Source organism: Pelodiscus sinensis, chromosome 3 (assembly GCF_052426305.1).
Source record: "Pelodiscus sinensis isolate ZL-2025 chromosome 3, ASM5242630v1, whole genome shotgun sequence".
In the NCBI taxonomy this organism is placed as follows: domain Eukaryota; kingdom Metazoa; phylum Chordata; order Testudines; family Trionychidae; genus Pelodiscus; species Pelodiscus sinensis.
In genome coordinates this window covers 140370009-140395386 of record NC_143054.1, presented here as the reverse complement: position 1 = coordinate 140395386, position 25378 = coordinate 140370009, and the positions used below count along the sequence as shown (strand labels likewise).

At 44.6% G+C, this 25378-nt stretch overlaps 1 protein-coding gene across 5 annotated transcripts in view; it reads right to left on the bottom strand.

Moving 5' to 3' along the window:
- Window positions 1-25378, bottom strand: part of BIRC6 (baculoviral IAP repeat containing 6) — a 339419-nt gene that overhangs the window by 52737 nt on the left and 261304 nt on the right. For all 5 annotated transcript variants that reach the window (XM_075924970.2, XM_089776902.1, XM_089776900.1 and 2 more), the window contains 3 exons: window positions 19453-19663; window positions 6327-6472; window positions 3003-3113 (listed from right to left, as the gene is read on the bottom strand). In XM_075924970.2, coding sequence (XP_075781085.1) covers window positions 3003-3113; window positions 6327-6472; window positions 19453-19663 — 468 coding nt within the window. The remainder of the gene's footprint in view (window positions 1-3002; window positions 3114-6326; window positions 6473-19452; window positions 19664-25378) is intronic.

Below are 25378 nucleotides of genomic sequence, written 5' to 3'. Positions count from 1 at the left end.
CTGCCACTGTGAGGGGAATGCCACAGGAGGGGGCATCCACAGATAGGGAGCCCAGGGGGTCATTTGTGCTCTGATAAGGTCTGGTTGCATGTGACTGTGTCCCCAATGACCTTTCTGAATCAGGGGACAGTTGTGGTGAAAAAGCATCAAAATCCTCTCGTGTGAGAGAAGAGATGGCAGGTAAGAGTCATCAGAAAGCAGTGACTGAATGTATTTGTCTTCATTCAAAATAGGGGAGTGAAGAGTTGGCTCAATCTGCAAGTCTTTATTCTCCCTGTAGGTGATCAGGAGAGTTTGTGATGCGGGGGCCTGCGCTAGTTCAGAGGAGCCTGTTTTTACCGCAGAGCTGAGAGGGAGAGCTATCGCCTCTAATAGTTGAGAGGAAGGGGCAGTATTGACTGAATGCTCTATCCCTTCTCTAGGTGCCACCGTGAGAGGCTGAGGTACCAGTGGAGCTGCTATAACGGTCAGCATTACCGGGGTTTCAGAGGCTGGCACGGAGTAAGGGCAGCATTTGAAGCACTTACTGGCTTGTTACGCTGCTCGCCCGAAATACCTTGGCAGTCAAACATGCTCAGACAGTTCTTATCTGAGTGGTCTGACATTTTTACCTCAGAATGCCTCTTGGTGGGTTGCTGAGGTAATGAGCTTGCCCTTCTCTTAGAGGGCTTAAGTTTATCCTTGTTGGATTTAATATTCTGCCCAGAGCCTGGGTCAGAGGCATGTCATTTGCTGCTGTTGTTGAGGAGCATTTTCAGTTTAAGCTCCTTGTCTTTGTGAGAACTCGCTTTCGTTTTAGTACAATTGGGACAAGCTCTCAGTGTGAGAGGTCCCCAAGCATTTGAGACAGGCGTCATGTCCGTCAGAGGCAGACATCGCGTCTTTGCAGAGAGCGCAGTGTTTCAAGCCGGGAGAACTCATACCGGCTTGTAGCTGTGGCAGCAGTTCAAGACTTGTGCTGCCTTTTTTTTTTTTTTTTAAGTACTACTAATCTAAGTGAAAACAACAGAAACAGTAAGAACACTAACTAACTATTTTAACAATAGGTTTGTGAGAGGAGAGAACACTGCCGTGTTCTGTCCACAGCTGGGGACGGTAGAAAGGAACTGAAGGGGGGAGGGAGGACCGCACGCGCGCATAGCTACTGAGGGAGGCCACGCCATGCATGCACAGCCCCCTGAGACACTGCTTCAAAAAACTCCATCCAGAGGTGCTAGGACACTCTACACCTAATGTGAAGCACTCCCAAGGACACCTCTCGAAGAAGAACCACTGTTCTAGTGCTTACCTTCCTTTACAGTCAGAAAGATTTTCCTAATGTATAAATTAAATCTCTTCTGCTGCAATTTAAGCCCACTGCTTTTGGTTTGGTCTTCAGGGGATAAGGAGAACAATTTATCAACCTCTTCTTTGTAAAAACTTTTAACATACTTGAGAAGACCATGTTTCCCCCTCAATCTTCTCTTCTCAGATTCACCCCCACCCCCCGAATCTTTCCTCTTAGGTTGTGTTTTCTAGACCATTTATCATTTTTGTTGCTTCTCCCCTCTGGATATTCTCCAGTCTGTTCTCACCTCTTCCAAAAGCTGATGCCTAGAGAGCTGGACACAATATTCCAACTGAGGCCTTAACAGTATTTTACAAAGTGGAAGAATTATTTCTTTTGTCTTCCTTACAATAGCTCTAATACATCCCAGAATTATGCTCGTGTTTTGGCAAGAACATTACATTGTTGACTCATTTAATTTGTGATCCACTGTAACTCTCAGAGCCTTTTCTGAAGTACTTTTTCCTAGGCAGTCATTTCCAATTTTGTATTTGCAAAACTGATTAATCCAGCCTAAGTGTTGTACTTTGCATTTGTCCCTACTGAATTGTATCCTAATTTTTAGTTTCTCAAGTCCCATGTTATTGTGCTTCATGTTAACACAGAGAACTTTCAAGCAGGCCCACAAAAATTTCTGGTAAGATTACACAGTAACACAAATAGCCATGATAGTCTCTCCACATATCTATCTCTGGACAAAATACTGTCTGTTATTTATGGAAGCAAATAAGTTGGGTTAAACATTTGCTTTTGCAGAATTTATAACCCCAATATTTGAGAAAGGATAATCTATACAAGTTAGACCTCCCTGGTCCAGCACCCTTGGGACCTGACTGGTCCTGGATGAGTGATTTTGCCCAGCCAGGAGAGGTCATTTCTTGACCCCTCTATCAGCTTCCCTGGCTTGGCCTGCAGGTCTCTTGGCCGGCACCTCACCTCCTGCTGGCCCCACTGGGTAGCCATTGCTGCCTGGCTCCTGGCCCCACCAGGCAGCCACATGCTGCAGCTCATTGCCCCACTGAGCCACCACCCCAGCTACTATAGTTCCCAGTCCCACCAGGCAGCCACTTAATGGGTCTCCCAATCCCCACTGCCCCATTCTGGGTGGCTCTACAGGGATCCTTGCCACTGGCCCTCCACTGGGACTCTATGGTCCTGCAACATCCGTGCTGGACCATGGACGTTGCCGGACCAGAGCAGCCAGGGTAAGAGAGTTTCAACCTATATTATCATGACATCTAAGAGCCTACTCATGGACCAGGATCCCATCATGTTAGGTGTTGTGCAGACACAGACTAAAGATTGTTCCTACTCTATACAGTTTCCAATTGAAATATAAGACAACAGAAGGATACAGGAAAATAGATGGCAGAAGCACAAGGAAAGGAGACAATGTTGGTCAGTAATCTCTGACAACTAAGACAAACACATCATTTTGTAACCTGTATTTGAAACATTCAGTACTTAATGCATTTTCACCTTTTTTAATCAATACAACTTATTACAACCTGAAAATGTTACTTACCACAACCTGGGTAAATTTCTGCATGTGAGTACTCTAATGTCAAAGTTATTCACATATGCAAATCTTTCCTGGACTGAAGTCTCAAAATATATTTTTAGAATTTTGCTTTCTACAAGACCATATTGCATAATCAAATAATTTTTAACTTACCAAACTGGAGTTTTCTCATGACAGCCACATATTTTTCTTCAAGGGACCTTAAAATAGACAAAGGTTTGGGCTTCATGGAAGTCTTTCTGGAGTATTCAGCCAACTTCTTTTCTGTGATATAAAAATTAAGTGATATATATTTTTTCAAACAAGATTAAAACCTGATGTTTTCTAATTTTCTGATAGTGGTTTGATGAGGATAATGAACAAATATTCCACATCACTGATGACAACATCATCTTTGTAATTTAATCCAGAGTAAATTTTGCTTTACAAATATAACTATAACGCTCAATCTATCATCTTGCACTGTGAATTTAAGACAGTTTTCTTAACTTCTTTTAAAATTCCATGTTTCCATACACTATAGACAACCTATGGGTAGAAGACCAGACAGATGGTAAAATCAACCTTATTGTAGGAGTTAGGGATATAAAATGTTAACTGATAAGCATAAGTCTTATAAGTAAGAAGCTTCAGGGGGCATCTGAGTTAGTCTGTACAGTATAAACTTAAACAACAAATTGTCTGGTAGCACTTTATAGACTAACAAAACATGTAGATGGTATCATGAGCTTTTGTTGGCAAAACCCACTTCTTCAAATGACTGGTGTTTTGAGTTTGAGATGTCCAGAACCAAAATAAATAGGGAAGAAGGAAAAAAAATGGAAGGGAGCAGGAAACAAGAAGCAGAGGGTATGTAAATATCAAAGGGAAAGCCAAGCAGACAAAACTGGTCATCTATAAGCACCTAAAAATTGGATAGTTAAAAGAAGCAGATACGGATCATAGGTCTATGCAGATTCTTGTGTTAGTACCCTTCCTCTCTAATTGCTATCCTATGATCCTTCACTGCTTCTTTTAACCGGACACCTGCTATAAGACAGCTCCAAGACCCCTGGGCTACTTCCCCCACACCTTCCTTCTCTCCAGTTCATCCTCCTATTGTCCACTTGTCTCTGTTCCTCCTATTCCCAGTGGTGCATTCCTCCATCCTCTCAGCTACACACATGCCCCACCAACTGTAGGCAAGCTCCTTTTATAGCCAGTCTCAACTTCTTTTCCTTAATTAACTCCAGGTATCCTAATCAGCTCAGGCTAGTCTGACGGCAGGCCTGGTCAATTAGCTCCAGATGTTCAACTGCCCTGATTGCTTCTGCTGATTCTAAACCAGCCCCTCCCTGTTACTTAGGGAACAGAGATTTCCTCAGTCTGAGACTTGTACATCTCCCCTCCACTACGTTTATAGTCTTCTGATCTGACCCTGTCATATCCCCCCATAAACACACACACGCGCGCACATCTGGCTTAATACCCTGGAATTGGGCAACTCAGGTTGTTGTGCAATATACTTGAGACAGACCATCTGCATTGACATAACGGTTTCCGGCCTCGTGTTGTATGGAGAATTGGAAGTGTTGTAGGGACAGAAACTAATCTGGTCATCCTTTCATTTTTTTCTTTGTTGTGCTGCATCCACTGAAGGGGTGCATGGTCAGTCACAAGGGTAAATCGTTGGCCCAATAGAAAGTAACAAAGCGTCTCCATAGCCCACTTGATGGCGAGATTCTCTTTCCACCACTGCATATTTCTGCTCTCCTGGTAGGAGTTTTCTACTGAGATAGACGACAGGGTGCTCATCATCTCTGACTATCTGTGACAAGACAGCACCCAAGCTTACTTCAGACACGTCTGCCTGAAGGATGAATTCTTTGTCAAGTTAGGAGCTATGAGTACAGGATTACTGCAGAGAGCCGTACATAAATCCAAGAATGCTTCCTCTGCTGCGTCGGTTCACTTTACCATGTCAGGATCACAGGCTTTTATCAAATCTATCACAGGATTTGCTTTGGTAGCAAAATGGGGGATGAACTGTCTGTAATACCCACCACATACAGGAATGCTCGGACTTGTTTTTTTCTATCTGGCTGGGGCCAATTCTGGATGGCTTCCAGCTTATTTACTTGGGGTTTTACCACTCCTCTTCCTACGAGATAGCGGAGGTATTTAGCCTTGGCAAGTCCTATAGCACACTTGGCTGGCTCAGCCGCAAGGTCAGCCTGTCTTACGGTATCCAGCTCAACTTCCACTTTCTGTAGATGAGTCTCCCAATTGGGGGTATATATTATTACATCGTTGAGATATGATGCTGTGTAACTGGTATTGGGACATAGAAGCTTATCCATCCAACTTTGGAAGGTGGCAGGTGCCCCATGTAGTCCCAAAGAGAGAACAGTATATTGTAATAGGCCTGTGTACCTCCAAGAAAGTGAGGTACTTTTGTATAGCCTTCTGATCCGACTGTCACAGTACTTTGACACCAAGCAGAATTCATAGCCCTGAATTAGGCACCTAGGCCCCCTATACAAGGAATGGGAAAGACAGATGCCTAAGAATGGGATCTGTATAAGCCTCTACACTGAACAGGGTGCAGCCGAAGCTAGTCAATAGGAAATTCCAAAGACGGCGGTAAATCCTAAGCCCTGACCTTCAAAGGGACTGGGTGCTTAAGCTTGGTTTTTGTTTTGTTTGGTTTTTTTGGCAAGAAATGTAGGATGTGACATCCTTTAGCCCAGTGGTTAGGGCACTCACAGAACGTGGGATACCCAGGTACAAATCCCCGCTTCTGCCGGATGTGGAGAAGGGATTTGAACTGATTTTCAGGTGAGTACTCTAGCCATAGAGTAGAGACTCATTCTCTCTTACTTGTCCAATACATGATTATTACACAGCTTCAGTTGGAAATTCTGAGAAAGACTCATCTCAGAATATCCCATAGCTCAGTGGTTTACAGACTCACCTGAGAGTTAGGATTTGAACATGGGTTTCCCTTCTCCACAGAGGGGAGAATGTGTTTTGGATCTCCCACATTTTGAATGAAAAGACGCTGCTTCATCCTCCTATTTTGTATGAGGTTATGTGTGAACTGAGCATGCCTATTGGAGTGAGCACTCCTGTTGAGACAGGCAGGGGGAATATCTACTTCGAGGATCTCTGAGAGGCATATGCATGAGATTGGCACCAGGGTACTAGACAGTGGCAAGTCTCGGTTTGAAACTTGGGAAAGTTTAACAGCGGAACTGTAGGGGGCTAGGAACTTGAAGCTTCTGCAGGGTTATATGGCCTCTGAGCAGAGAATTTAAGGTTCTCGGTAGTACTTAAGTATTGGACTTAAGACACCTTAAATGTCGACTGGAGATGTAAGTCCTAGGATTCTAACTTCTTAAGGCATCCATTTTTAGAAATTTTGGCCTCTGAAATGTGTGTAAAGCATGCTAAATATCCCATGTACAGTAGTCAAATATACTGATTATCTTATTTTACCTTGATTTGCTTGGCGCAAACTGGTGGTAGCAGCATAAACTATCTCAGCAGTCTTCTGGATGTCTGGCACCAAAAGCGTCAGCCCCTCTGGTTCTTGATCAGAAGCATCTGCTTTTACTCCTGCTTTAGCTTTTTCTTTTTTAGACCTGTATTGAAAAGAACAAAAAGAAAGTGAGGGGATGGGGAAGGTTATAGGACTATGATCAGGCCCAGATTAGCTATTGTTGATAGTGGGCAAAGACATTAGAATTCAAAAAAGGAAGCCTTTTTAAAATACGTGTCTCCACATCTACCATGAAAGATGGTAAAAACTGAATAGTTTCCTTTAAATATTACAAACATTAGCGTATTGTCTTGATTGGACCAAAAAAATGTGCATCTGGGGTGCAGTAAGCAAAGTACAGTTTCAAGAAACACAAAAAATATTGAAATAAATTCCTTGCTCAAGCAGTAAAGCTGTTTCTATCAAACTATACAATATTTTTCACTTTTGGAGTACTTTATTTCTTTAAACATTATAATGTTCTCTCAACATTTTCTTAAAGTAATACAATAAAGGCAATATAGTAAAACTTATTAATGAAGGTTTTATATCTATTTCATCCTGATGTGAATTAAAATGATCGACTTATAAGTTTCAGAATGAAAAAAATTAGACACGTCTACTGTAAATAAATTCAACACTTCAAATGAAAAATTGAGATTAACAATGATAAATTGCTTAGCGTGCATACTTTCAAAGTTTATTTGTAAATTAAATTCTCATATGCATGTGTATTAAAGACTACATAAGCTATTCCAGATTTTAATGTCTCTCTCTCTCTCTCTCTCTCTCTCCTTCTGTGTTTTAAAAGCAGCAGCTGTTCATGTTAAGATTCAAACAAGATTAGTAGCCAAACCGGTTTCTCATTTTTCTATTATCAAATGAATCAGCATAACAAAAAGCTGTTTAAGTATATAGAAAAGAGCAATTTAATGCTTTGAAATTGTAAACTTTGCATGTATGGGGCAGGGAGAGGAATACTGAATACTTCAGACCTTCTGTATATTTTAAAATAGGGTAAAATCATATTACTGTTTCTAAACCATTCAAAACAGAGGACATTATGGTGATATTTAAATGTCTTTGAACCTCCTCAAATAAAACTATACCTAGAGTATGTTAGAAAAAGTTAATTATTGTAGCAACATTGATTCCCCCCCCCCCAAAAAAAATGATCCTGGCCCATTGTTTTCTTATAAGAAATAATGGGTTTTAAGGAGTATTAGTGTGGGGAAAGAGGAGAGGTAGGCAACACACTGTATTAACATCACAAGAAGATATTTTTAAATGCACAAAAGATGGTTGGGATACCTAACTCCCACCATTTATGCCTTCCAAAATCTCCAGCACAGACTTGTTGTTTGTAGAGATATAGACCAATTTTTTTTTTAAAAAGGAACCTAAAGTTAGGTTCCTAAATCTTTATTTTGGTATATGAAATAGGGAAGAGATTTTCAAAAAAGTGCTAAGCCCTATCAAAACCAAGTGAAGGGCACAGGCTTTGTAGTGAAAATATGGCCATTGCTCAAGCACTGGGAGAGCTCTTTATGCGCCGGGGGAAGGAGAGGAGGACGTTAGAATCCTGAGACAGAAAGTTGCAGTGCGATGAAGTATCAGTGTAGACCAGGGGTCTCCAAACTTTTCAGCCCGAGGGCCGCATTAACTATCAAACAGCAGTTCGGGGGCCGACTACACACTTGAGGTCCAAATAAAAAACAATCAAAACATGGATGTTGTTTTTAATTATGTATTTAATATTATTTTATTCAGTTATTATTTAATAACACATTCATACACTACACATGAACACCTGTATTAGTGTGAACGGTGAAATTGTTTCCTGGATGCCAAAATAGCAGACATTTCTGGCTTTAGATTTGTTGTCCCTAACATCAACAGTGACCTGAGATTATCATCGGACAAGTTTGTTCTCAAATTGTTCTTCACATATTTCATTCTTGAAAATGTTTGTTCACACAGGTATGTTGTTCCAAAGATTGAAAGGTACCTTGATGCAAAAGTTTTGACATTAGGAAAGTCTTCCTTGGGCAAAAACTGGTAAAAACCCACCAGTCCTATTTTGAACTTGTCCCTAAGGAGGTCATTTGCTTGCAACTCAATGACTTCCAGCTGCAGTTCATCTGGGCAACTGGCCACATCTGCTTCAAATGGGTTTTGAAACAATCTCACTTCTTCTGCCTTTGAATCCAAAAAGGTCTCCACGGGCCGGATGAGAGGGCCTCGCGGGCCGCATCCGGCCCCCGGGCCGTAGTTTGGAGACCCCTGGTGTAGACAATCACAAATGGGCTTTTGAATTCAGAATTCTCAAGTTGTTTGCTTGAAACAAAAACCACCCCTCTACTTTTCTGGCTGAAGCCAAAAACCCTCAAGGTTTATATGAAAGAAAAATATACTAACAATGAAGAAAATGTGGTTAGTCAAGCTATTGAGGAAGAAAATTTTAGAAAAATATTCCAAAATATTTATTCAAAACACTTTTGTAGGGCCTCTATTCCACATGATAAATCTCATATTTTACTTTATATTAAGAAAATCCCAACTTCTTTCTCCAATTTTAATGTTAAAGTAAATTTTAAATAAATGATCAGGCCCTAATTCAGCAAAGTATTGAAGCACATGCTTGAGGACGAAGGAAGAATCAAAGCCCAAAAGGTCATACAGAGAACTCTGAAAACAGTTCAACACCTATTTATTAACTATTTATTATCTAGCTAACAAAGCAAGAAAGAAAATTTAAAAAGGTATACTTACACAGACTTAGAGAATAGTGCCCTGTGATTTTTATTCTGCTCCAGGGGGATAAAGAGAGAAAGCAGAACCAGTCCCATTGGATAATCTTTCCATAGAAGACAATTTCCCCAGTTGGTTTAGGGTTGGCAGCCTCGCCCCAACCTACATCTGCCTTCTCACAAATTGGTGTTATGATCAAACAGGGGTCTTATAAGTTGATACATCTTAGCACAGCTGCTGTATAGAGTTGCCAACTTTCAAATTCCATACAACTAAACACCATGCCCCTCCTCTTTATCCCCCTGCTCATTGCATTCCCCGACCCTCACTCGCTCGCTCATTTTACCAGGCTGAAGCAGAGGGTGCAGGTTCAGGGTGGGGTCAGAAATGACATATGTGACACAGTAATTACAAGTGTGTCTTTGCCACATAAGCTTGTTTTGTGCCTACTTAGTTTTTTATTTTAAGATCAGGTGATCTGATTCCACTGCAATCAGCTACAAGGTATTTTAAAATTCTGAAAAGTTGTATTTTTGATTGCAGGTATAACATGCACAGCTTGTGTTGTACACTCTTTTACAGTAAACATGGAAGCAGTTACACAAATCTGTTCTGATTGTTTCCCATTGTATACTATTCTTTATGCCCAGGTGAAGACTGTACCACATACTATGTGGGAGAGAGGAAAATGGTGACAGACTCAGAAGCCCTTTTGGAAAGTCAAAGAAAGGCAAATGAACTACAGGCAGTCCCCGGGTTACGTACAAGATAGGGACTGTAGGTTTGTTCTTAAGTTGAATCTGTATGTAAGTCGGAACTGGCGTCCAGATTCAGCCGCTGCTGAAACTGATCAGTTTCAACAGTGGATGAATCTGGACGCCAGTTCTGACTTACATACAGATTCAACTTAAGAACCCCAGGCATCCCCAAGTCAGCTGCTGCTGAAACTGATCAGCGGCTGATTCCAGGAAGCCCGGGGCAGGGGCTTCCTGTAGTCAGTCACTGGTCAGTTTCAGCAGCGGCTGACTTGGGGACGCCTGGGGCAGAGCAGCTGGGGTGCTGCTGGGTTGGTCCAGTAGCGCCGCCGCTCCTCGGCTCTACTGGACCAACCCAGCAGCACCCAACCTGCTCTGCCCCAGGCGTCCCCAAGTCAGCCGCTGCTGAAACTGACCAGCAGTGGCTGAATCAAGACACCTGGGGCAGAGCAGTTGGGGTGCTGCTGGGTTGGTCCAGTAGCGCCCAGAGCGGCGCTACGGGACCAACCGGCAGCGCCCCAGCTGCTGTACCACAGGCGTCCAGAGCAAAGCCGTGGAGCACGCGGGCAGCGGACAGCCCAGACGTGTCTTGGCTGTCCGCTGCCCGCGTGCTCCGCCGCTTTGCTTCCTCTCCCTGGTCTGCTGGAGACCAGGGAGACGGGCCCCGTTTGTAACTGCGGATCCGACATAAGTCGGATCCGCGTAACTAGGGGACTGCCTGTACTCAATTTGAAGCAGGAAAGACAACAGACAGCCTACATTCCCACAGCCAGAGTATAAATCTGCATTTGTGTGCATGTAAATGCACATACTAGGTGTGATGATTGCTTCTGAACACTGATTATGGAGATTTATTTAAGATTATTCCATTGAAATCACTTAGGAATCAACAAGCCCAGTAACAAAATACATCAATAATTAATTATCATGATACAGTCAAGAATAAATAATCCATATTAACATTAACCCATTCATTCTCTGTTTTACCCAAACATTAAAAAACACCCTATATATATTAACTGTAAAATTCTATTCCCGTTTGTGATTTTTCTCTAAGGCAAAAATTATAGTGCATCACAGTTAGATACAGGACATGCCATAATTAATCTAACTTTGTGGTAGACAAAAGTAGTAGAATAGGGAGGAGATCAAATTAAAAATTTCATTTAGATTCTCAAGCTTACATTTAGAGTTTTACAAATGTTGGGGAAAAGAGGACAAAATCATCTCAGCTCACATTTAAAGAATTGACACTCAAAGGAAACTGAACAATATTTCAATGATATATGTGTTACACACGACAGCAGATTACATGCTAATAATTTAAATTGTTAATTTAGTTTTTGCCAGAAGATGACATCCTTACCTTTCACACTGTGCTAAATAAATAATGAATGATGCTACATTCTGGAGACTATTTTAATTTTTAAAGCCTTTACTGAGACATATCCAAACTGAAAATTTCAGAGGCAAACTTGATCACACTGAACAGTAAGTGTATCAAAAGTGTAGACACAATAAAGCCACTAAACCTTTCTGCTCTTTGTTACAGAGAAGTTACTAACCAGTAATGGTGTTCTTGGAAAGCAATAAATCAACATGCACGTTATTGGAATAAAACTGTCATAGGCATGCAATCTCAGAATCTTCCAGAGACAGCAGTATTGGGGCCATTCAGTCTCCCACGTCTCCTTAATTTATATATGTCTCCATAGGCGTAAAAAGGAGGAGTGGGCTCAAGTGTTCTTCATAAGATAGAGGCAGGCAGTGTGAATATGGAGAAAAGAACGGTTACTTACCTGTAACTGTTGTTCTTCAAGATGTGTTCTTCATGTCCATTTGAATCAGGTGTGTGCACTGCATCTTCTGGAGTGTTTTCCCTAGTGGTATCCGTAGCGCCGGCAGGGCGCCCCCTGGAGTGGCGCCGCTATGGCGGAGCATAAGTACCCCTGCTGGTGCTCCCCTTCCTCAGTTCCTTCTTGCCAGACGCTCTGACGAAGGGAAGGTGGGGGGGGGGGGGGGGAATTGAATGGACATGAGCAACACATCTCGAAGAACAACAGTTACAGGTAAGTAACCGTTCTTTTCTTCTTTGAGTGGTTGCTCATGTCCATTCGAATCAGGTGACTTCCAAGCCAACCCCACTTCACCGAGGAGGGGTCAGAGCACCCAGAAAGAGAAGTCCACGAAAGTTGAACAACCCAAACATATTTATTCAAGTAACATAACACAGAACTGTTGAATAAAGTGCAATGTGGTACAGAGAAAAAAAACAACACATTTACAACACAGAGCTGAGGACCGCAGAGCCCAACCCTGCGTCTTCCCTGGCCTGCTGTGTCAGCACATAGTGCGCCGTAAAGGTATGCACTGGTGGCCACCCTGCAGATTTCCGTAATTGGAACCTGTGCCCCAAAAGCTACAGAGGACGCCTGTGCCCTGGTGGAATGTGCTGAAACCCGGGGTGGGACCTTCCCGGCCAGGACATAACACTCCCTGATACACCCCACGACCCAATTGGACAACCTCTGGGTCGAGATAGGGAACGATTTCATTCTGTCAGCAAAAGCAACGAACAGTTGTGTGGACTTACGAAAGGGTTTCGTTCTATCAACATAAAAGGCTAACGCCAGCCTAGCATCTAGGGAATGGAGCACTTGCTCTCTAGGAGAGGCATGGGGCTTTGGAAAGAAAATCGGAAGGTAAATTTCTTGGGACAGATGGAATGGTGATACCACCTTGGGGAGAAAAGCCGGGTGAGGGTGGAGCCTCACATTATTGTCCAAGAACACTAGGTAGGGCGGATTTACAGTTAGCGCCCTCAGCTCGGAGACCCTGCGAGCCGACTTAATGGCCACAATGAACACAACCTTCATAGAGAGGTGCTTCAAAGAACACGTGGCCAGCGGCTCAAAGGGGGGTGACACAAGTCTAGACAACACAAGGTTAAGGTCCCAAGCGGGGAGAGAGGGTCTAACCAAGGGATATAACTTATCCAAACCCTTAAGGAATCTTTTGACCACAGGGTCAAAGAACAGAGAGACTCCTGCCGATCCAACATGGAAGGTGGAGAGTGATGCCACATGGACTTTGATAAAAGAGGTAAAGAGCCCACTGGACCTGAGCTCGAAAAGGTAGTCCAGAATGGACGAGACAGGTGCACAGGATGGGTGTACTCCCCTTCTGGACGCCCAAGACAAGAACCACCGCCACTTGGCTGCATAGGACCACCTGATGGATGGCTTCCTGCTACCTAGGAGCACCATCTGCACCTCCTGGGAACATTCCCTTTCTGATTGGGTCAGCCACGGATAAAACAGGCCGTCAGGTAGAGAGAGCTGAGATTTGGGTGAACCATGAGCCCCCCATCCCAAGGTTGGGTGAGGAGATCCTGAACTGGTGGGAGCGTTACAGGCTCCTTGGTGAGCATATCCATCAGGATCAGGAACCAGAACTGCCTGGGCCACCGAGGGGCTATCAGGATGACCGTAGACCTGAAGGTCTTGACCCTGGTCAGAACCCTGGAAATTAGGGAAAACGGAGGGAATGCACAGAGGATGCCCACCAGCCACAGTATGGTCATGGCATCTCCCCTGGAGTGGTCCCCCAGGCCCAACAGGGAGCAGTAATTCTGGCACTTGGTGTTGTGTGCCGAGGCAAACAAGTCTCGTAGGGGACAACCCCACTTGTGGAAGACTGGACAAAGGGCCGATTCCTTGAGGGACCATTCGTGGGCTCTGAAGGACTGGCTCAGAGCACTGGCTTGCAAGTTCTTGCACCCCGGCAGGTACTCTGCCTGCAATGCTATTTCGTGAGCTATGCACAAGTCCCACAGGCACAAAGCCTCGCAACAGAGGGGAGGCGACCGGGCTCCTCCCTGCCTGTTGAGATAAAAAACTGTGGCAGTGTTGTCCAGGCGCACCAGGATGGAGCGGAGGGACAGCTTTGACAGGAAGGTCTCACAGGCTTTCCTGACCACCCTGAGCTCCCGGACATTTATGTGCAGGGCTCGCTCTGCAGGAGACCACAAGCCCTGGGTCCTGCGATGCCCCAGGTGCGCTCTCCAACCCAGGTCCGAGGCATCTGTCACCAGAGTGATCGAGGGGGGAAGCACAGTAAACGGAATCCCGCTGCATTCCACAGCCTCCTGAGTCTACCACTGTAAGGAGGCGATTACCTCTGGAGGCACCATGAGAACCATGTCCCAGAGACCCCTGGACTAGTCGAATGACATTGCTAACCAGGCCTGCAGGGGTCTGAGCCTCAATTGAGCATGGCGTACCACATATGTGCACGCTGCCATGTGGCCCAGCAGTCTTGAGCAGACTCGAGTGGTCATAATGGGGAACCAGGTTACCTCGGAGACCAGCTCCACTATGGCCAGAAATCTGTTTCTGGGGAGGAATGCTCTTGCCACCCTAGCATCCAAGAGAGCCCCCATGAACTCGAGGTGCTGAGAGGGAGTCAACAATGACTTTCCCTTGTTGAGCATGAGGCCCAGTTTTACAAAGAGTCCCCTTGTAAGGGAAACCTGAGCCTCCACTTTTTCGTAGGATCGACCATTAATCAGCTAGTCATCTAGGTACGGAAAGACGTGTACCCCTTTTTTGTGGAGGAAAGCTGCTACGATCGACATGCATTTCATGAAGACCCTGGGTGCTGTCAAGAGACCAAATGGGAGCACCGTAAAGTGGAAGTGAAAACGGGATACAATAAAGCGGAGAAACCTCCTGTGACTGGGTCTTACTGCCACATGGAAGTAAGCGTCCTTGAGATCAAGAGTTGCGTACCAGTATCATAACTATAATACCGGGATAACAGAAGCCAGGGTTACCATTCTGAATTTGGATTTTACCACCGTCTTGTTGAGGTCCCTGAGGTCTAGGATGGGACGAACCCCGCCCTTGGGTTTTGGGACAATAAAATACCGGGAATAAAACCCCTTGCCCCTTAAATGTGGAGGGACCCTCTCCACCGCTCCCTTTTGGAGGCGCGCCGACACCTCTTGACAGAGAATGCCTTTGTGAGAGGTGTCCCTGAAAAGGGATGGGGCGGGCGGGTTGCAAGGGGGTGAACCCAGGAAGGGTATAGTATAGCCATCTCTGACTATTCTCAGAACCCCGGCGTCGGTGGTGATTCCTGCCCAGGCACAGGCAAAATGGGATAACCTGGCACCAAACAGGGGACCAGGGGGGAAAACTGGTGCGCAATGCTCTAGAGGACCGTCAAAACTGGTGCTTGAACTGTTGAGAGGGGCCCTGTCCAACCCCACGGGGGTTGTCCCCTCTTGGGCAGCGATGATAACCTCTGGCCGATGACGGGACCGCAGCCGCCCCCGCACCTCCACTGGGAGCACGAGGATGGCGTCTCCAGTAATCCCCAAGGGGGACCTGGGACTGCGTTCTCCCCTGCTGTCTGTAGGGAAGCTGACGTCGCTGAGGAACTGGTGTGTGGATCCCCAAGGACCAGAAAGTAGACCTCGTGTCCTTGAGCATATGGAGCCTCGAATCCGTATGCTCCGAGAATAATGCCTTGCCATCAAAAGGCAGATCCTGAATAGTAGTCTGGACATCAGGAAGTATTCCAGATATCTGCAGCCAGGCACCACGGCGCATAACTACACCTGATGCCACGGTGCGGGCTGCAGAGTCAATAGCGTCCAAGGAAGCCTGAAGAGCTGTACGGGTGATAGTCCTGCCCTCTGTGGTCATAGCCACAAACTCCTGACATGCCTTGGTGGGAAGCCTATCTTTAAACTTATTCATTGCCTGCCATGTGTTATAGGTGTATCGGCTCAGCATTGCCTGCTGGTTAGCAATGCGCAGCTGTATCCCACCAGTGGCATACACCTTACGCCCCGTCAGGTCGAGGCGTTTGGGCTCTCTAGCCTTCGGGGACGGCCCCGGCTGCGGAAGTCTCTCCTTCTGGGCTGCGGCTTGGACTACCAGGGAACCCAGGACAGGCTGGGAATATAGTTGCTCGTGCCCCGACTGCAGGACATAATAGCGCCTCTCGACTCCCTTTAAGGTATGGGTTAGAGAAGCCGGAGTCTGCCACAGGGCGTTAGTGATCTTAGCGACAGTTTTGTTGAGCGGCAAAGCTAAACGGGCCAGCACATCGGACAGGATGTCTATCATGGGATCCATGTCCTGCACTACTGGCTCCACCGGGTCACCCAGGTTGGAAGCCAGATGCCGGAGCAGATCCTGATGCGACTGAGCATCCATCATCGGCATCGCCGGTGCGGGATACGCTAAAGCTTCGTCAGGAGATGAGTACGACGACAACTTCTGGAGCGGCACCGGATTCAGCGTAGGGCCCGATGGAGGGGGTGCGTGTGGAAGTGGGTCCGGCACCGAAGTCTGCGGATCTCTAGGGGCATTGACAGTAGCAGACCTCTGGGGCGAGGGAGGGGGTCATGACAGCGACATCGACGGAGGTGCCCGGAGACACTCGACACCGCGGAGGGGGGCACAGGCCCTTGCCATTGGTGGTATGCCCACAGCTTCCAAAAAGGCCAATGCGGCTAAGACGGTCAAGTCTGCTGCACGCGTGAACCGTCACGCCGATGCCGGAAACGGGATCTACGATGTGACGAAGCTCTCAAGGACTCTGACCTGAAAGATCGCACATCAGAATCTGAAGAGTAGTCAGACTCAGGCCAGGGTGGTGCCGATGACGAGTGCTCTGCCACCATCGGAGGGGCGAACCTGGCCATAGATTCTGGCTTGCCCATGTGCGTGCGGCAAGGGCGTACCGGTGCTAAGAAGACAGGTCCCTGTGCCGCATGCAGCGTCTACGCAGAGCATGTGGACTGCAGTGCTGGTTGTGGGCGTGGAACTCCCAAGTCCAGTTGCCCCAAAGACAGCCCCCCATCGTTGCCCCTGTGGACACCACAGCAGGCAGGACAGAAGGCACTGGAGCCGTAGTAGTCGCCCTCGAAGAGATCGACGTTATCGGCGTAGGTGGTACCGGCATGGCCCACGGGGCCGATGCCAGTACCTACAGCGGTGCTGAAGAGCCCGGTGCGTGCACTTGTACTGGTGCCGAAGACTGAAGTGGCACCCCAGTCAATAGGGTCGGTGCCAGTGCCGCTGACGGTGCCACAAGGCTTGAGTAATACGGTGCCGTTGACAGTGCCGTTGACAATGCCACAAGGCCTGAGTAATACGGCACTGGGGCAGCCAAGACCGGTTCCGGGAGAAGTCCCAGCACCGACGGGGGTCGAGGCCAGTCGGGCACCACGTGAGGCCTGGCGGCCTGTGTCAAGGCTGGCACCGAGGCAGAGGCAAGCAGTACTGGTCCCACAGGGGACGGTCCCGCTGCATATGTGACTGGTGCAGACCGATCCAACCGGTACGGAGGAGAAGCCAGTGCCAACATGGCTCCCGGCATCAAAGACCTCGACCTCTCCGCCTCAACCAATGACAGAGGGGTGGTAGTGAGGCTAATCAGGTCCTGCGCTGCCTCAAAAGTGTCTGGCATCGAAGGACAATGTGAGGGTAGCTGACCTGGACTTAATGGTCGTCCAGCTCTTTTACGCCGCACCACAGCATTCGGAGAAGCCTGCACCGGGGATTTGAGGTGACAGTGTAGGCCAGACCTGGACTTCCGGCTCGGAGACCTACCCCGCGATGACCTTGACTTCTTCGGCACCGGGGAGTGAGAGCGGTGCCGAGGTGTCGGTATCAAAGTCTGTGCACAGAACAGAGCGTCGCGTCGCGTGTTGACACTGGCCCACTGTGCACCGTGGAATGTCCAGTCAGTACCGGCTGTAAAGCCGCCTCCATGAGGAGAAGCTTCAAACAAGAGTCCCGCTCGCTCTTCGTGTGCAGCTTAAACGACCTGCAGATCTTATAGGCGTCTGCTAGGTGACCCTCACCCAAACACTTTAAACAGCTATCATGAGGGTCTCCCTTGGGCATGAATTTAGCACATACAGCGCAAGAGTTAAAGCCTTGCGGCCCAGGCATTCCTCACCTCCGAACTGCCATCTATCTAACTAATTTGAACTATTTACAACTATCTACAACACTAAGAGAAATGGGAACAATTAACTACTCTAACAGAGAGACACGCTCCAACGACTGTCACAGGAGGTAAGAAGGAACTGAGGAGGGGGAGCGCTGGCAGGGCTACTTATGCTCTGCCATAGCGGCGCCACTCCAGGGGGCGCCCTGCCGGCGCTATCGGTACCACTAGGGAAAACGTTCCAGAAGACGCGGTGCGCACACCTGATTTGAACGGACATGAGCAACCACTTGAAGCAGCAACATTTTGAAGACCTTCAATAACTGGTAAGTACTTTCTCTTTCATTGTTCAAGTGCCACTGGTCTTAAATTCCATGAGTTTATGCACCAGAGAGGAGACAGAATGGGGTTTCTTTCCATATGCCCACAAGTTCCAGCCCCCTTAGCTCTCTTAGGACTTGGAGCAGGACTGACCTTTTTGTCTAAGGGGCACCTGGCTAGGATGTACACAAACCTCAGTCATTGTATGGGCTGAAGATTAAATCTGGCAAATGGTGTCACATACCTCCATGCCAACCATGGCATAAAACACCCTCATATACATTTGCATATCCATAAGAGTACAAGGCAGCACAGGTTGCTGTGTGACCCCAATGGCCATTGCTACTCAAACATTTCGAGTCCTGTGAACATGGTATGGTGCATGTACATTTGTAGTGGAATCCACAATAAGAAGTCTGTAAACAATTCAGTATTCCCTGTGGATCTCATCCTTATGGACAAGCTTCCTTCAGTACTGAAACTTCTGGGGGAGCCCACTGATAAAATGCATCCTCCACCTACAAGCAGCAGGGAAAGAAAGCGGGTCTTTCTTTCAAAAGCTACTGAGCCAGTGCTGCCCCCTCATTTGTTCTACCTCTTGACTGCACCACTCCCACATTTGAGCAAGTGAGCTTATCTAGCAGTTCCCACCATCTTGGCAACAGGGCATCCATTAATCTGTGAGAGTTAAGTTTGTCTTTTTGAAATCCAGTGGGAATAAAGTTAGGGAAAATGGAAGGTGAGTAACTAACACTGAAGCAGGGAATTATCTAAGCAGGCCAACTTACTTGGAAATTTCAAATGTATTATTTAACTTCTGGTAAGAGGAAGGCACAGTAAAACAAAATACATAAAGATGAAACCTAAATCTCAACTAAATTGCTAAGACTATAAATTGGACCTTCCAGGTCCACAACCCTCAGGGCCAGTCCTGAACGAGGGAATTTGCTAGGCCAGGGGAAGTCTGGGAGCCTGGCCCCAGGACTCTCTAGTCCAAAAACATCCTGATCCAATGTAGCCGTACCAGGGAGTCTCAGTTCAGTAAGGTGCAATCTGTAGTCTATAAACCATGGTATAAATAGGTAAAAAAAAAATCAACTGAACAATGACATAAAAGGTGTTATGGAAAGCAACCTTAGAACCTAGCAGAGGCAATTAAATGGCATACTGTTTTATAGCTTTGGACCATAAAAAAGCATGTTACATTTTTTTCTACAATGTATAGTCATAAATGCACCAAAACCACTTTAAGGTAAGGTTGGGGAGATTAAAATGTTCACTGTACCTCAATCGGTTGGTGTAGGTATCCACACACGTCTTCATTTTAGCCAATAAAGTGCCAACAGAAGCTTGAGATTCCAACTGCTCTTCCTCCTCTTCACCATTTTCCCCAGACAGAGGCAGCAACAGTGGCACCATAGAGGTGCATGAGGCAATAGCACGCAGCAACTCTAGCAAAGCTCTGTAGAGGGGAACATGCCTCGCCATATCCAAAACTACAAGAAAGAAATGTTATAAGATCAACAACAGGTAAAAATAATACACGTTCCAATCTGACCTTAAATGGCTGAAATGAATGATCTGATTCCCCCCCTTCCCCTTTATCTCCTCATTCAATGAGAGTCAATCTTTTAGATGTGTCAGTGCAAGAGTGCACAGAGGAAGTAGGGGAAAAACCTCAATGTAATACAAAAGTGACAAAACACAGTAGGCAAAGCTAAATCCCAAAACAGAGAGTTAAAGGAGCAAAATGAACAGGAAAAAAAATGCTAACCTGTTTTAAATTTACCCCAACATTAGATTTCATTAACTAGTGTATTTTATCAAAACTGACATTGTATGTGATGTAAATTTTAGTGCATGCATGAATTATAAATGCAACGGTAGGTAGAAATAAAATATTTCATTAAAAACCAACAACTTCCAAATAATTAAAATAAATGTATACATTATAAAAGATCTCACCTCGTATTTTTTTTCTTTTCTACTTATGAGTTCAAATATCTAATGAATGTCATTTCCCAAATGAATTTTGTATCACAACAGAAATTCTCAAAATGGAGCAATACTGAGACACATTACCCAGCTGCTTCCTCTGCCCCTAGGATATACTATTTTTAACAACATTGCAGAGGAAAACTATTGCTCTACTTCAGAGTATTTACAAATGAATGAGTTTATGAAAAAATAAAATTTGTCTTCTCTAGCAAAAAAAATAAAAATTAACTGACAACTCACGTTAGTAAAAGGTTGAACCACACGGGAACACTTTAATGTTTCATTTAGCACATCTTACCCTTGGAGCTAAGACATACTACAACATTTCATTTCTCATTAACAGTCCCTTAACTCTGAATAGGAGAAGATGAGACAAGCATCCATCAAAAGTCATAGAATTAAGTCTGAAAGGGTATGTCTCGACTACATGGCTCCGTCGATGGAGCCATGTAAACTAGTTTACCCGGCATAGTCAATGAAACGGGGATTTAAATAATCCCCGCCTCATTAAAATAAACATGGCCGCCGCGCTGTGCAGATGAACAGGTGATCCTGCACAGCGCAGCAGCCTAAACGCGGATCTGTCAGCTGGAGAAGCCTTTCCCAACCAATCCCTTATGCCTCGTGAAACGAGGTTTACAGGCTCGGTCGGCAAAGGCTTTCCCAGCTGACAGATCCGCGTCTAGACTGCCGCACTGTGCTGGATCAGCTGATCATCGGCAAGTGCAGGAGCCATGTTTATTTTAATGAAGCCGAATAAAACTAATTTACATGGCTTCGTCGATGGAGCCATGTAGTCTAGACATAGCCAAAGAGAGCCCCAGAGATTATCTAGTGGATCTCTGAGGCAAGGTTAAACATGATTATGCCATCACTAAAAGGTGTTTAACCTCTTCTTTAAAACCTCTAAGGTTGGTGTCATGTTTTGCGGTGGAATACTGACTAGGGATGTTAAATTGAGGTTATTTTAGTAAATCGAGTAGTTCATAGAACTTTTATCGACTATTGGATTGAGGAAGGCAGCCCCGCACATTTCCAGCTCACGCTGGGACCAAACCCTACTGCAGCTCTGCAATTTAAAAGACAGTAGGAGCCTAGCAGCCAGGACCGAGCAGTGCTGCCTGCCCAACTGGTAGCAGCCCCATCCCTCTGGGGATCCCCTCTGGGACCGCCACAAAGAGGAGTTGCTGCCCGCGAAGCAGCCCATCTGTAGAGGCTCCCCCCCACCAGCACCGGCTCCTCCTTCCCCACCTTGCTATCTCTGATACACTACTATTAACCAAGTGACCCCCAACACACTCCCAGGTCTGAATTTCCCAAATATCTTCTACCCTGAAGTGTCCATCCCTCTTCTGGACCACTAAGGGAAATAATACAGAAGATTTGCTGTCTTAAAGAGATAAATAACTCCAGTTAATATGGCTGGCTGTTGGATAACAATCACTTTAATTCAAATACAGCACTGAGTTGCTTTAAATTAAAATAAAACAAGTCTATTAATAAACAAACACGGACACAGAGATGACCACAGAGATAACCATCCTCTTTCTAACAGCCCCTCCTCCCCCCCCAAAAAAAGTACCCCAAGTGCCTACAGTTTTCAGATACATTTTTATTTTCTACTATTGCAACACATTAGTTTAATCAACTTAATTGTAGCAAGGCGGGCCATGACATTTTTGGGTGTAAAAAGTACAAAAATAAATCGCTGTAAAACTTTAAAACAAAAATTCAGTTCTCTCCAAATTTCAGTTGACGTACCCCCCAGATTTCTCTCGAGTACCCTTAAGGGTACTTGCACCACTGGTTGAGAAACACTGATCTAGGCCATATTTTGCTCAGTTTGCTCACTATACATTTTTAATGCCAGGTTTATTTCTACCCAAATATTTTACTTTAGAGTTTGCCATTCATATTTTGAAACCACTAGGATAGCACAAGCTCATTGTAAGTGCTTACACTGGGCAGTACACTGTAAACTGAACAAAGGAATTGTCATCTCGGAACAGAACATTAGTCCATCTTGTGTGCTAGCTCTGGCAGTATTTCACCACAGGATACTCAGTAAATGTATTCATAGCGCACAGTGCTTTTAATCCTATTTCTTTAAAAAACCATCAATATCACAGTTTCCCTGTTTTTAAATAAAATCTCTATTTTTTGAAAGTGTAATTATAAGAACACCCTTTGCACTAGGCAACTCTCCTGTGTTTAGGTATTATCCCGGTATTAACACCCTCCACATTGTGGTAATTTTTGTACAGAATATTCTTTATACTGTAACAAAGTGAAAACTAATCACTTTCTGGTCAATATCATCATGATACAATGTGTGCAGCAACATTATATGTGAGGACAAATTGCTCTGAATGATGATGGTGGCCCATGTTCAAACCTATATAGCCCCTATTTGTGGGATTGGTCAAGCAGGTCTTAAACAAAGGAATGGGTATTTGCTTCAATTTACGTATCATTGTAAATAAGTGAAACAAAGAGGGAAACAAAACAAATTTGCATTTTAGGAACAGCATGAAACCTCTTTCATAAGATCCCATGTATCTATCCCCATAGCTGGAAGCGATAACACTTGCAAACTATATATTTCAGGCAGTGACTGAACTACAGTAAGAATAAAAAAAAAAATCCAAGTTCTCTCTCCCTAGCCATTTCTCTCTCTTCCATAAGAGAACAAAAGAAACAACCTCTGAACTTTAGGAGTAGATCTGATCTAAATTTGGCCAGATCTGTTGCTGGGAGAATGTGGTAAGAATTTCACCTTAAGCAAGTCTAGGTAGTTAAGTTTAGAAAGTGTTTTGTCTGTATTTTTCTTGAGACTTTAAGACCTTATATTTGTACTAATTTAAAACCTATTTCCTTGTAGTTAAATTAATGTTTTATTCTTCAATTAAAACAAATCAAGTGTTCTGAATTATTTGATTAACTTCCTATAAAGCAGTCAATTGAATATCAATCCCCTTAGATGGTCATTGAAAAAACAGATTGAGAATGTCCAGGAAAGGGCTGGATAGTACAGAATAGACTTTTTTTGGGGGGGGGAGGGAGGGGAATATGGGACTGGACATGTATTGGGGTTACTCTGCAAGGAGCAATCAAGATTGCTGGAAATACTCAAACCAGGCTATTGGGGATTAGAGTGACTGGACCAGGGCTGTGGCCAGTGTTCCCTCTAAGGTACTTGGCAGTACAGTTTCACAGGTGATTAATGAGCTCTGCCCAGCCAGAAGCTCAGGGCTCCTTGCTGGCACTGACTGACTGAGTGGGACTGATTAATCATCTGTGAAACTGTGCTGTCAAGCAGCTTAGAGGGAACACTGGCTATGACTATACACAGCCACTCAAGAGTGAAACCTGCACCTCAGGCTGTTTGTAAAGAGCCTAGATTAGGAGTTAAAGGAGTAAGCCACTGAGAGGCACCCTAGGCTGCTTAGGAGAGAAAAAACCCGCCTGGATGATTGACAAATTCAGGAGATCATGAACTGAAGGAGGAAGTTCCAAAACCAAGGACTCCTTGCAGAATGCCCAGCTAACAGCTTCATTTTATTTATATGGAGGGAACAGAGTTCAACACAGAGAAATAAGATCTCTCATATAACCAAATTATTTTGTTTCCAGACTATCCTATATTTTCTAATACTTGTACATAACCACATGCAAAAACAAAATAACGTACAACTTTAGAACCCACAAGTCTACTCAGTCCTACTTACTGTTCAGTTAATCGCTCAGAGAGACAAGTTTGGTTACAGTTTGAAGGAGATAATACTACCCAGTTCTTATTTATAATGTCACGCAAACACGACAACAGGCATTCACATGGCACTGTTGTAGCCAGCATCATAAGATATTTAAATGCTAGATGTTCTGAAGATTTATATGTCCCTTCATGCTTCACCCACCATTCCAGAGGACAAGCATCCATGTTGATAAGTTCTGCTTGATAATGATCCAAGACATACTCATTTTCATCATCTGAGTCAGATGCCATCAGCTGTAAGCTGATTTTCTTTTCTTCTTTTTTTGATGGTTCAGGTTCTATAGTTTCCACATCTGAGTGCTGCTCTTTTAAGACTCCTGAAAACAAGCTCCACACCTTTATGTTTTGTCAAATCTGCTGTGAAATTGTTCCTAAAATGAACTGTGCTGGGTATGAACCAGAGATTGCTTTAACATTAAATTGCAACAGAATGCAGGTAAAGCTGAATAGGAGACAACCAGTTCTCTTCCCCCCCCCCCGGAAGAAGTTCAGTCATAATTTTAATTCCTTTTTTTTTTTTTTAAAACAAGCATTATCATCATGGAAGCATATCCTCTGGAATGATGTCCAAAGCATTAAGGGGCACACAAATGTTTAGCATATCTGACACAAATATCCTGGAAAGCCTACTACAAAAGTACCAAGCAAATGCTCATTTTCACTTTCAGGAGACATTGAAAATAAGCTGGCAGCATTATCTTACATAAATGTTAAGAAACTCATGTGCCTTAGCAATTAATTGAACAAGAAGTAGGACCGAGTGGATTTGTAGGCTCTAAAATTGTACATTGTTTTGTGTGTGTGTGTGAAGTCATGCAACAAAAATATTGTACTTTCACAATCTTACAGAAGAGATTGCACTAGTGTACTTGTATGAGGGGAGATGAAAAATATTATTTCTTTTGTTTCTCATTTTACAGTGCAAATATTTGTAATAAAACGTCACTGAGCACTGTACACTTGGTATTCTATGTTAATAGAAATCAATCCATTTGAAAACAAAAAAATCCAAAATATTTAATAAATGTCAATTGTTATTCTATTATTGAACAGTGTGATTAATTTTTTTTAGTTAACCACACAAATTAATTGCAATTCATTGACATCCCTAATTATAATTTTAAGTCCTTTGAATGCCTGCATGTTTTCTTTGCTGCATTGCTGTTGTGGACAGGAAGTTTAACTTCTGGGTGATTGCTTTGTGTTTATCATTGTATCATACCATTTTTGAAAGATAGCATTTTCCATTTAAAAAAGATTTAAACTATTGGTATGTTGCTATGTAGTTACTTGTATGAAATAAGCCAGGGGTGGGCATTAGTTTTTGATGGGGGGCACTTGAAGAATTTGGTACATGATAAAATGCTGCACTCTTTCATGCTATTAATGGAGGGAGGTGCAGGGTCTGGGATTGAATTGGTTGCAGAATGGAGCTCGG